Genomic DNA, 11,634 nt, shown 5'->3' with positions numbered 1-11,634 from the left:
AATTTATTGAAAAATTCGTTTTGCTAGAAATATTAGCCCAGCACTTAAAAAGATATTAAAGAAATTAACTCCAAATGATGTGTAAATTTTATTACATACATATATAAGCTCAATTACATAATATTGTTAATTCAGTACATTTCTACAATAATTTTAATCTTTTACTGACTTTTCTTTTCATTAGAGCAGCTTCTCTTTAATAAGAAAATAATCATCTGCCCATCTATGACCTAATCTTTTAAAACTGACCCTACGAAATTACTTGATCAAGATTTGGTGAACTTTTTAGCACACATGTAGGTTAGATTTTATCAAAATAATGCTAGCTTGTTGTTGCTGCTCTACTTCTTGACTTTATTGTCCAATTTCTCATTGGTACCCTAGGTAATTATTTAATTGGCAAATTATCTTTTTCTTTTCTTGTATTAGTTTTAGATATTAAAAGTCTTAACTATTTGTTAATACTAGGCAGAAAAATTGAACCCACTTTTTAACTTAAAATTGTTCCAAACTCATTGGTGACTCAATGATCATTAATGATGCTATGTCACAAGCAAAAAAGGTTGGATCAAGTGCTATTCAAGGTAAAATGTTCATGGGATCGGTTATCTCCAAAAATCTATGATCTTTAAAGGCTGCTAGCGGTCTAACGGCTGATTTTAAATATTATCCTTGCACAAAATTTTAACAGTCAAAAGAAGGGCTACAACTAATATGAAATATCTATTACTATTAAATGCATAGCTATCTCGGATCATGCATAAATGCTCGAAAATGGCTATGTTACACGTATTTTCTCAAGCCAGGCTCTACCTGTGCATCATTGGATATTGGTTGAACTATATTATTTATATTCAGTACGTTCAGCCATTTGACAGCTAGCAGCCTTTAAAATTCACAGACTTTTGGAGATATTCATACACACACACAGGATAATTTTTTCGTGAACTGCACAATAAGGTTAATTAGTAACAATAATAAAGATTGTAAGGTTAATATAAATATAACTTATTATCTATTGTTAGAATAAAATACAGAGATAACTATGCATGGCAGGAGTTTTGTAGATAATATTAGGATTAAAATCAGATAATCTTCAAATTTTCTTTCTTCTTGTAACATCAGTTTGATCCACTAAAAAAATTTCAACTTCAACTCATAGGGGTTATGTAAAGCAAATAAAATAGTAGCTATCGTATTCTTTTGTATTATCATGTCCTTGCATTTTCCTTCGCTCCTAGGACAAACGCAGGAGTGGACACTTAACCTTACCTAAACCATATTTTAGGTTATTAAATGCCTAAACCCTGTGGGGGGCTTATTTGTATATTCATATTTTAACCTAACCTATATAGAAATACTTACTTAAATAATATTTTAATACTCCTGCGTTTGTCCACTCCGACGTTTGGGACTCCTGCGTTTGTCCTGGAACCTTTACTTCTATATCCATACCAATTCAAAAAGAAAGACGCAATTGCATTATTAGATATGAATACCAGCGAATGCGCCTCTAGTATCTAAACTATCTTTATCTAAATGGGTAGGCAAGAAGATGGAATAAGGCTTAGATATAAAAATAATATAGCCTAAAACATTCCCGGGACCTATGTAAAGCTTCACTAACAAGGAGAACTCAATCAGTTCAGTGTTAATTCATGTCTACAAACCATACTACTTTATTTAAACGGGTGGAAAGTTTGTTAACTTTAACTAAAATAAATTATTACTAATACATTTCAAATTTCCAAGAAGTAGATAATATTATTTGTTAACTTTCTTGGGATGGTTACCCTTAACTTTTAAATGAAGCCTACAAGAAATAGACTGATCTAATTGCTGAAAGACTGCCACAAGTAGACCCAATACCCCAAATTCGATTTTTTTTGTTATTGAAGCTAAAGGTCTCAAAGTTGGGGTATTGTGCCTACTTGTGGCAGTCGTTCAGCAGTTAGAGCGGTGTATTTCTTGCAGGCTTCCTTTATCTAAAAACGTACTTGACTTTTTCCATCAAAGAGTTCTGATTATCTGCCAGGAGATCCATACTTGTCTTCATATCATGGACCTGCTCACTTAGCTTCTCTATCATGTTTACAACCTTATAATTGATAATATAATTAAATACTAAAAAATTACTTAAAATTCTGATTAAAGCCAGAGAGAGATGGGACAATGGACTACTTAATACATCGGTCCCAAAAGTTTATTATAACGTTTTCTTATTCGTTGGCTTAACGGCTTTAGGAACTTAAATGAATTTAATTGGTTGGTGCATAAAGTGAAATGTACATTGGCGATGTACATTAATTTATCGGCCAGTGTCTTATTCTTTTAGATCCCTGAATTAAAGTGAGATCAATAAACCATTAGATAAAGTAAACTAGGCCTCTGGGGTCATTTAAGTGACGGGGAGAAAGGTAGGTTAAGTCAACCCTCTACCCTCAATTTTAGTTATAAAATGAAATAAAGAGTATATTATTTGGCGATGTATTTGACAATTGTTAAACAATTCCAATAGACAAAATCAAAATTATATCCTTAAAACATAATCTGTCATAAAATAGATATACAAACAAACTTCCTATTACTTCAGTTATCAAATAGATTGTCAAACCTTAGCACAGTCTCTAAAACAGCATCCTCCTCCTTGTGAAATTGCTGAAATAGACAACATGTCTGAAAATTTTCTTCATTAAACATTAAATAAATTGATATCAGTGCACATTATCAAAACCAAATAATCTTAATTTAAAAAGTTACATAACTAAATGTAAGGGATTAAAGATTTTCTAAAATTTGGTGTTTGATCTTTTCAATTGTAAATTTCTCAAATGTTTTCTAAGAAAGGATTTAAATGATTTCCAGTTTAAAGTTTTGAAATCATAAATCAAAGAAAGTTAATCTGCAATTTATCTATCATTGCATTACTGATAAAAAATATCATATTGGATATTTTGTAAATTATTACCTGATGCAGATTCGTCTGCTTCTGGCTCTGGCTCCATCATTGACTAAACAAACATTTAAGATATTTATTTTGTTTACCATAATATCTTTTATTTATTTCTAACTATTGGTTGCGCTCCTAGCATCTGGGGACTCTGTATAGTAAGGGGTTGAAGAGGGCTGAATGAAAATGACTTAAATTTATAAGTAAAATTGCTAGGGTTGGCAATCCGAATCTAGAATCCGGAATCCGTTTTTTAATAGCGGATTCGGATTCTTACTTTTTAGGCTAAAATTAGGCAAAGATCACCACCACCCCCATCTCTCCCCACCTACACCACCAAGAAATAGGAGAAAAGCTACTGTGAAAATATGAAAAAACGCAGTTTTAGATTCTTACCAGTACCCGGTAAAATTTAAACCCTTAATTTATTTTTAAAGAAAGCCTTTAAAAATATTTCTAGAATCCAGATTTCGTAAAAAAAATAAGATTCCGGAATCAGCGGATAATCCGTTTTATTTTGGACGGATTCTTGTAGAAAGCCGAATCCAGTCTAAAAATTAGACAGATTGCCAACCCTAAAAATTGCATAAAACCATCTTAGGAACTCTGAAGCTTCCTTAAATTGGAGATCTTAATCAGTTCATTAGTTATCGAAATCTTAAGTTACAAAAAAAACTTATAACCTTTACATATTACTGTCCTATAAAACTTACTCTCGATAAAGCAACTAAATTAACAAGGATGACAACATCCAAAAGTAGCGAAGCTCAAAAATTATAAATAGACATCTGGAAAAATTCATAATAATAAAAAACTTCAATAATAAAAAACACGAAACCTTAAAAAAATATATAGGTATTGTATAATGATCTCTTCAAGCATTAAGCTAATAAGAAAAATGTTAAAATCTAAAATTCGATTTAGCACCCCAACCAATAGTAAGTCTTTATAAAACTTGGTCAAAATATGTAGAATGTTGACTTAACTAATACTAAACAATTTAACAGTTTATCTTGAACAGGAGTTGAGAAAATTACAAAAACTTGAAAAAAATTGTCATAGGAGTTTTCACTAAAAATTTCAGCTGTCTATTTTTAATAGGAGCCGAGAAAATCACGTTTCCCCCCTAGCGTTACGGACGGACAGACAAAGTGAATTATAGAGTAGCTTCGCTACTAAAAACTTATAAAAACAGTAAAGGAGCTTCACTTAAAAATTGTAATTGAAAAGGATTTTGTATTATAAATTAATTTAGTTCACATTTAAAAGTTTAACTATTGGCAAGTCAGCAGATCAAATACTCCAGGAGTTAGGTTTAGCCAATAAAAGAATTAGCTAAATCTAATATAATTTTTTTTTGGGAAGGGGGGGCAGTTAAAAAGTTTTTCAATTCTACTATGAGTTGTCCCCCATCGACAGCTGAAAAACGCTTAAATGTTTCCTTTTTTTTATCAAATTAATTTCACTGTTGGTAAAAGCCGCTAATTATCAACCAATGAACTATTCCAATAGTCCTATAAAAATACAATTAATTCTCTTACCACGGCATCTCTTTCATCTTCTGTTTCAGCTTTACTCTGATTCTTTTCATCGTGAATTCCTTCAACTTTCTTCTTTAATTTCTTAATAAAATATATTTGATATATACTAAGTTCTTTGTAGTAAAGTCATTATTTTATGCTTCCTTATAAAGGAAGGGAGAGGAGGGGAGGGAGGAATTTGGACACTTAATTATAATAGTACCAAAAGTTTTAAAAACACGTACTCTCATTCGTTAGTTTAAAACTTTGGGTCCCTTTGTTAAATCATGATAGGTTAGTACACAAATAAGCAGTGTCCAAACTTTTCAACAGGAAATTGTAATCTGCATAAAAGTTAAAACAATTGGGGATGTACATAAATTTATGATTTATGTTTACAATATTATAAGAACTATTTACGAGTTTTTAATTTCTTCAATACTTGTTGAAAGTAGATAAATCTATTTATTCGTTAAATTGCGCTTTCTAAAAAATACATTATTTCTTTGTATTTTGTACTTAAGGTTGAACAAACTTTTATACCTATTTATTTTAAATGCAAGTTGATCTATTTTATTTTGATATATCTGTTTGTTTCATGTATAAAAATGTTTAGTTTTCAACAAGTCAAAGAACTTGCATTTTATTGTCATTGCCGTCATTGCAATGTTTTCCTAAAAATCTAAGTTATGATTTTATTTTTAAACTAATGGCTTCGTCTCTAGTTCATAGACACATGAAAATTTACTATAAATATTGTCAAACATCAAAAGATGAAAATAATAAGAATAAGAAATTAAGCAAATTTGTATCTTTCAATTTATAAATAATGTAATTTGCTTGAAAAATTCTTTCTATCTAACTCGCTATTTTGAACCTTCAGAAAATCTATGTCTTACTGTCTATAAAGATGTATTTTTCTTATAACCAACTATCTATAAATCCGCGTAGAAAGGGCTGTAGATTATGTACCTAATAAACACTATCTTATATAAAGAAGGGGTGATTTTGTTTCTTGTAGTCTATCATCTAATTGCTTATATCTGTAGAACCCTGTATGTTGTATCTGTCTATTACCCCGTCCCGGATTTGAAAAAAATTGTTAAAATTTTTGCCTCAGCCAAAATATGGTTGATTTATGCAAAAAAGTGACCCATGCAAAATATTTTTTCTGTAATGCAAAAATTGCGATGGTACAAGAACTGCAAAAACTTTAAAATCTGCAAAAACCCCTGTTTTTAGGGCTTTTTTGGGGCTTTTGTACCATCCCAATTTCAAAGATTTTTACAAAATTTCAATTCAAGTGTGTTAATATATACCTGAAATTTACCAAAAAAAATGGGGGCAGTCTCAATTATAACATATGAAGGTGTAGCAAGTAATCTTTCAAATACAAAATTGTCAAATTGCATACATATATAATAGGGTTGGGCCGGATACTTTTTTGGACGGATACTGGATATATGGCTGATTTATGATGCCGGATAAACGGCAAATATATGTTATTTGGCCGGATATCCGGTTATTCGATCGGATATCCGGTTATTTGCCGGATATCCGGTTATTCGGCCAGATATCCGGTTATTCGACTGATGTTCTTTTATTCAGCCAGATATCTGGTAATTTGACATATAACGATTATATGTCATTAGAAATCAACCGGATATCTGGTATCCAGCCAAAAAAGTATCGGCCCAACCCTATTATATAAGTATGCCATTGTTTCTTCTTAACAGTGAAGTTTCTGATAGATACAGGGAATGTTTCAGTTATTAACACTTAAATTAAATTAGAGGATCGACCCTTCTCTCAGGAGCCCCAAGAGTCCTTTAGGAGCGTTACCGCTAGAAAGTAATATGGAGAAGCTCTTCTTGTGAAAATTGGATAATTTTTAACATTTTCTTTTTATGTGTCATTATCCATTGTTTATCTCTGTTTTGTATTGACTTAATGGAGAAAGATGTCTTAGCTTATAAAAGATGTTCGGTGCTTTCCCTCAAAACGTCTTTTGAGCACTGACAACCACAACCCTTATTGTTACAGGAATATTTGCTAGATATCTGGCCAGATACCGGATATCCGGCATTATAAATCAGCCATATATCCAGTATCCGTCCAAAAAAGTATCCGGCCCAACCCTATTATATATGTATGCAATTTGACAATTTTGTATTTGGAAGATTACTTGCTATACCTTCATATGTTATAATTGAGACTGCCCCCATTTTTTTTGGTAAAGAAGTTGTATCAACTTTTTTGCTTTTTATTTAAGATAGCTAGCCGGTTCTTTCAGTAAGTAGTAGATGTAAAATTTTTCATAGAATTCAGATATGCAATCGGTTTTTTTGTAGACCTCTTATTTTTTAAGTAATTTAAGTTTTTTTTAAAAATAATTAAGTCGGTTTTAAGGTACTAAAACGCAACAAAATAAAAGAAGAAAATGGCCAGTATGAACAAAAATAGTAAGATCTTTAATTTGACACCTTACTTTTAAAATTCTGTTGAGTAATTATTGAAAAAATCTATTTTTTTAACCTCGGTTTAATAAAAACTTTAGACCTAAATATTTTCTCAAACAGACATAAAAAACATAGGTTCATATATACCTTTAGAATCAGAAAAATATTACGAATCTATTCTAAGCAAAATTGAAAAAGTTTTATAAAACTATAATAAAAAAAATAAGTTTATTTTAAGAATCATAATTTTCGGTTTAAAGGGTTAGCTTGCACCAAACCTGAACCAAACCTAAACATAATACAATGCAATGTAGCAGATATTTTTTGAACACAAGAAACAATAATGTATTTTTAACTGCATTGTTTTGAAGTTTATAAACAGACTGATGCATATTTGTTCATAATTTTTCATTCTTTACATGTTCTTTAATATCACTATATTTATTGTAGTATCTATTGTATATATTGTATGAACGTTCTACTTTTTTTCTGGCAATTCTATAGGTTAATTTTATAGGTTGAGCTTCCCGATTCGTCAATTTTTGCTATTTGTGATTGGCTAGTTTAGTAGTTACAATTCTTAAAATAAACTTTTTATTTTTTCTATTTTTTATTACAATTTTTTTAAACTTTTTCAATTTTGCTTAGAATGAATTCATATTATTTTTCTCATTCTAATGGTATATATGAACCCATATTTTTTATGTCTGTATGAGAAAATATTTAGGTTTAATGTTTTGATTAAACCGAGGTTAAAAAAATAGACTTTTTCAACAATTACTCAACAGAATTTTAAAAGTAAGGTGTCAAATTAAAGATCTTACTATTTTTGTTCATACTGGCTATTTTCTTCTTTTATTTTGTTGCGTTTTAGTACCTTAAAACCGACTTAATTATTTTTTTTTAAACTTAAATTACTTAAAAAATAAGAGGTCTACAAAAAAACCGATTGCATATCTGAATTCTATGAAAAATTTTACATCTACTACTTACTGAAAGAACCGGCTAGCTATCTTAAATAAAAAGCAAAAAAGTTGATACAACTTCTTTCAGGAATATATTAACACACTTGAATTGAAATTTTGTAAAAATCTTTAAAATTGGGATGGTACAAAAGCCCCAAAAAAGCCCTAAAAACAGGAGTTTTTGCAAATTTTAAAAACTTTGCAGTGCTTGTACCATCGCAATTTTTGCATTACAGAAAAAATATTTTGCATGGGTCATTTTTTTGCATAAATCAACCATATTTTGGCTGGGGGCAAAAATTTTAACAAAATTTTTCAAATCCGGGACGGGGTACTGTCTATACCTGGTAGCTATCAAGGACCCATAGAAAGTAGCTGGTGCCAGTGATGATAAGGAAGCCATTATTGTAAACAACAACGGATACTTTGTACTCATAGTCAGATCCCTTCTTCCCTGTCTTTACTCTTAATAAAGAAGATTATGTATAATGTTTATTTCAAATGGCAAATAAGATTTCTTGAGATGAAATATTTATAGAATGGTTACTTTTCTTAGATTACTACAAATTTTTAATACCTTTCACCTATTTTTCATCATTATTTTTCCTGCATTTTAACTTGAGCAAAGTTGTACATTGAAAGGACAATGAAGAAGAGTTAGTCTTCACCTTAATCTTATTGAATAAAACTGTAAATTTTTGGTGGGAAGTAAGGGTTGTAGATTAACTTCTATTGCCATTTCTATTCCTAATGATAAATGTCTTTCAAAATAAGGTAAATTTTCTTACTTAAATTTGAATGTAAATCTAGTTCCATCTGTTCCTTTAGCATGCGTTTTCTTTAAATCTGTGTTACTATTCCGTCTTTGCTTTCCTGAAAAAATGATTATAAGTAGTTCTACTCAGAGAGGAATGAGACATACAATTGACTGTAAATTGCACTAGTACCCAAAGTTATATAAACAAGTGCTCTCATTTGTTGACTTAAAAACTTGGGGTACTATAATTTAATTTCTCATTGGTTAGTTCAACCTAGCACTAGCAGTTACCAAACTTTTCCTTTTTTGCAATAATGGGTAATTTAATTCATCATTATTTGAGATGTACATCAATTTATCGTCCATTGTCTTATTCCGGAAGCTCTCCAAGTCCAACTTATTAGGGTAAGCCTAGCTTTTTCTCTATTGGAAAATTTAAGAAAAACTTAAAATTATTTGTTTCTAGACTAATTTTAATCGAGTAAAGAGTGATTTATTTACAACTCATGTTAATAATTTTAAAAATTTTTAAAGATTAGGTGGAATATAGCTCTTATTTAATAGATAAACATACCAATAACAGCTGTGGGATATGTAGATTTAAAAGATTAGGTGGAATATAGCTCTTATTTAATAAAAACATACCAATAACAGCTGTGGGGTATGTAGATTTTAAAGATTAGGTGGAATATAGCTCTTATTTAATAAAAACATACCAATAACAGCTGTGGGATATGTAGATTTTAAAGATTAGGTGGAATATAGCTCTTATTTAATAAAAACATACCAATAACAGCTGTGGGGTATGTAGATTTTAAAGATTAGGTGGAATATAGCTCTTATTTAATAAAAACATACCAATAACAGCTGTGGGATATGTAGATTTTAAAGATTAGGTGGAATATAGCTCTTATTTAATAAAAACATACCAATAACAGCTGTGAGATATGTAGATTTTAAAGATTAGGTGGAATATAGCTCTTATTTAATAAAAACATACCAATAACAGCTGTGAGATATGTAGATTTTAAAGATTAGGTGGAATATAGCTCTTATTTAATAAAAACATACCAATAACAGCTGTGAGATATGTAGATTTTAAAGATTAGGTGGAATATAGCTCTTATTTAATAAAAACATACCAATAACAGCTGTGAGATATGTAGATTTTAAAGATTAGGTGGAATATAGCTCTTATTTAATATAAACATACCAATAACAGCTGTGGGGTATGTAGATTTTAAAACTTGTTTCCATATGCTCTTGTGATCTATCTTGATGGCTATTCCAAAATTCTGAAAAAGAAATATTGTTTTACTTTAGATTTTTTGTGGAAGGGGGGATTATTTCACAGAGGGGGTTGTCCCACCCACAAAAAATATAGATTTAATCTATTGAATGATAATTAGAATTATTCCTAAAAATGCAGAATCCAATAAGTTGAGAGAATTTTCCACTTTGTATAACAGATAAGGATTTAATCATTGTCTTTTACATGATGAAATTTTCTTAGTTTACTGTATTGTAGTTTATTGTTATTAGACTTACAACAGATGCTGTGATACTTGATATGTGACAGATAATTGAAAAGATTTTTGTTTTATATCTCTACAATATATGTTACATTTGGGCTTTTTAGACCTTATAAAAGTGTTCAATAAAAAGATGAACACATTGTTTTAAACTCTAGCGACTGGAAGGGGGGATGGGAAGTATAATAGCCATTTTTAATCATATCTATTTTAATAAGACTTACATAAAAACTTCATTCTTTGAATTTTTATTTTGGGTTGTATATGCAATTTTTAACAGAACATAGTCAATACTCATTAATAGAAAATGTCGCAATTTTTCACATAAAACTGCAATTTTTTAGTAATATGCAAATTTAATAAAAAAGATTGCATAAATACAGGGACAGGGTCAAATATTATACTTATTTAAGGGGACTATGCACGAACAAAGGCAATTTATGTTTTAGCATTTTACTGCAGTGATGTTAAGCTTTTTTGGTCTATATAGTTTTATTCTGTTCAACATAGATAAACAAAGATAGAACAGAAAAATATTCTGTTTCATGAGAAAAAATAACAAGTAAACCAAGTTTTGTCTTAAAATGGTACAGTTTTATTTTTCCCTTTCTTAGTTTGCAAAACATATATGCAATTTAGTCTGTAAATGCGTAATATTAGGCAATTAATTGAATAGTTGCTAAAATTATAACATTTCTTTGAAAAATTTTGCGTTTCTTGTCAGGGATAAATAAATAGATATTAATTAAGAAATAATTTTTGTAACTTTGATTGAAAAGTTGTAAAGGGGGAAGGCCGAAGTGACACTTTTTAAAACCAAAACTAGAATTCAAAGGAACTCAACTGAGAAGAAATGGCACCGGAAACGCCGCTCCCGCCGCAAACCGCAGTTTCCCGCCGTATTTTTTTGGCGTTTTCTCGAGAAATTTAAATACAAGGAACGACAGGAAAGTGGAAGGCTGCTAATGCAGGTGACGAGAAGTGTGGTTTTACTAGAAGTATGATGCCGTTCAATATATTTGCATTTGATATTGCGATTTTTTTATATATTGACAAGCTTAAAATATTACTTTTGTCAAGTGTTTCACCGCCGTTTCTTCACAGTTCCATATTGTACCTCTTTAAAGCAACTGCCATGCCAAATCTAAGAGCTGTAACTCTTTATTTAGTTTAGTTCCTTTGACTTCTAGTTATGGTTTCAAATAAAATTTGTCGTATGCAATTCCAATGCAATGTCCGTATGTCTGTCTGTCTATGTGTAGAAAAGTGAGTATAATATTTCCAGCTGCAATACACGTCTGACATTTTTTGAGAAAATTCCTATCAATAGGCTTCCTGACCAAGTGGGGGGGGGGGGAGTTTGTACACTTGTAGGAAATGAAATTCAGTATAAAAGTTTGGGAGGGTCGTGTGGGCTTGTTTTTAAAGTTATTAACCTAATTCTATTTGTA

General features: G+C 30.1%; 1 protein-coding gene across 2 annotated transcripts in view; it reads right to left on the bottom strand.

Annotated features, from left to right (window-relative positions):
• Window positions 1-75: 75 nt before the first annotated feature.
• The window catches only part of LOC145318988 (uncharacterized), a 28,793-nt gene continuing 17,234 nt past the window's right edge, over window positions 76-11,634 (bottom strand). Inside the window, exons 6-13 of one of the 2 annotated variants that reach the window (XM_080160796.1) lie at window positions 9,865-9,946; window positions 8,683-8,767; window positions 8,239-8,359; window positions 4,492-4,572; window positions 2,969-3,011; window positions 2,615-2,676; window positions 1,998-2,098; window positions 76-1,134 (exon numbers count right to left, since the gene is read on the bottom strand). In XM_080160796.1, the coding sequence (XP_080016922.1) occupies window positions 1,122-1,134; window positions 1,998-2,098; window positions 2,615-2,676; window positions 2,969-3,011; window positions 4,492-4,572; window positions 8,239-8,359; window positions 8,683-8,767; window positions 9,865-9,946 (588 nt within the window). In that variant the 3' untranslated portion in view covers window positions 76-1,121. The remainder of the gene's footprint in view (window positions 1,135-1,997; window positions 2,099-2,614; window positions 2,677-2,968; window positions 3,012-4,491; window positions 4,573-8,238; window positions 8,360-8,682; window positions 8,768-9,864; window positions 9,947-11,634) is intronic. The other variant, XM_080160797.1, reaches the window with a different exon arrangement.

This window comes from Acartia tonsa, chromosome 5, assembly GCF_053477335.1.
Source record: "Acartia tonsa isolate MP-2025a chromosome 5, ASM5347733v1, whole genome shotgun sequence".
NCBI lineage: Eukaryota > Metazoa > Arthropoda > Copepoda > Calanoida > Acartiidae > Acartia > Acartia tonsa.
Note: the sequence above shows the minus strand (reverse complement) of the source record. Positions and strands in the feature narration are given on the sequence as shown.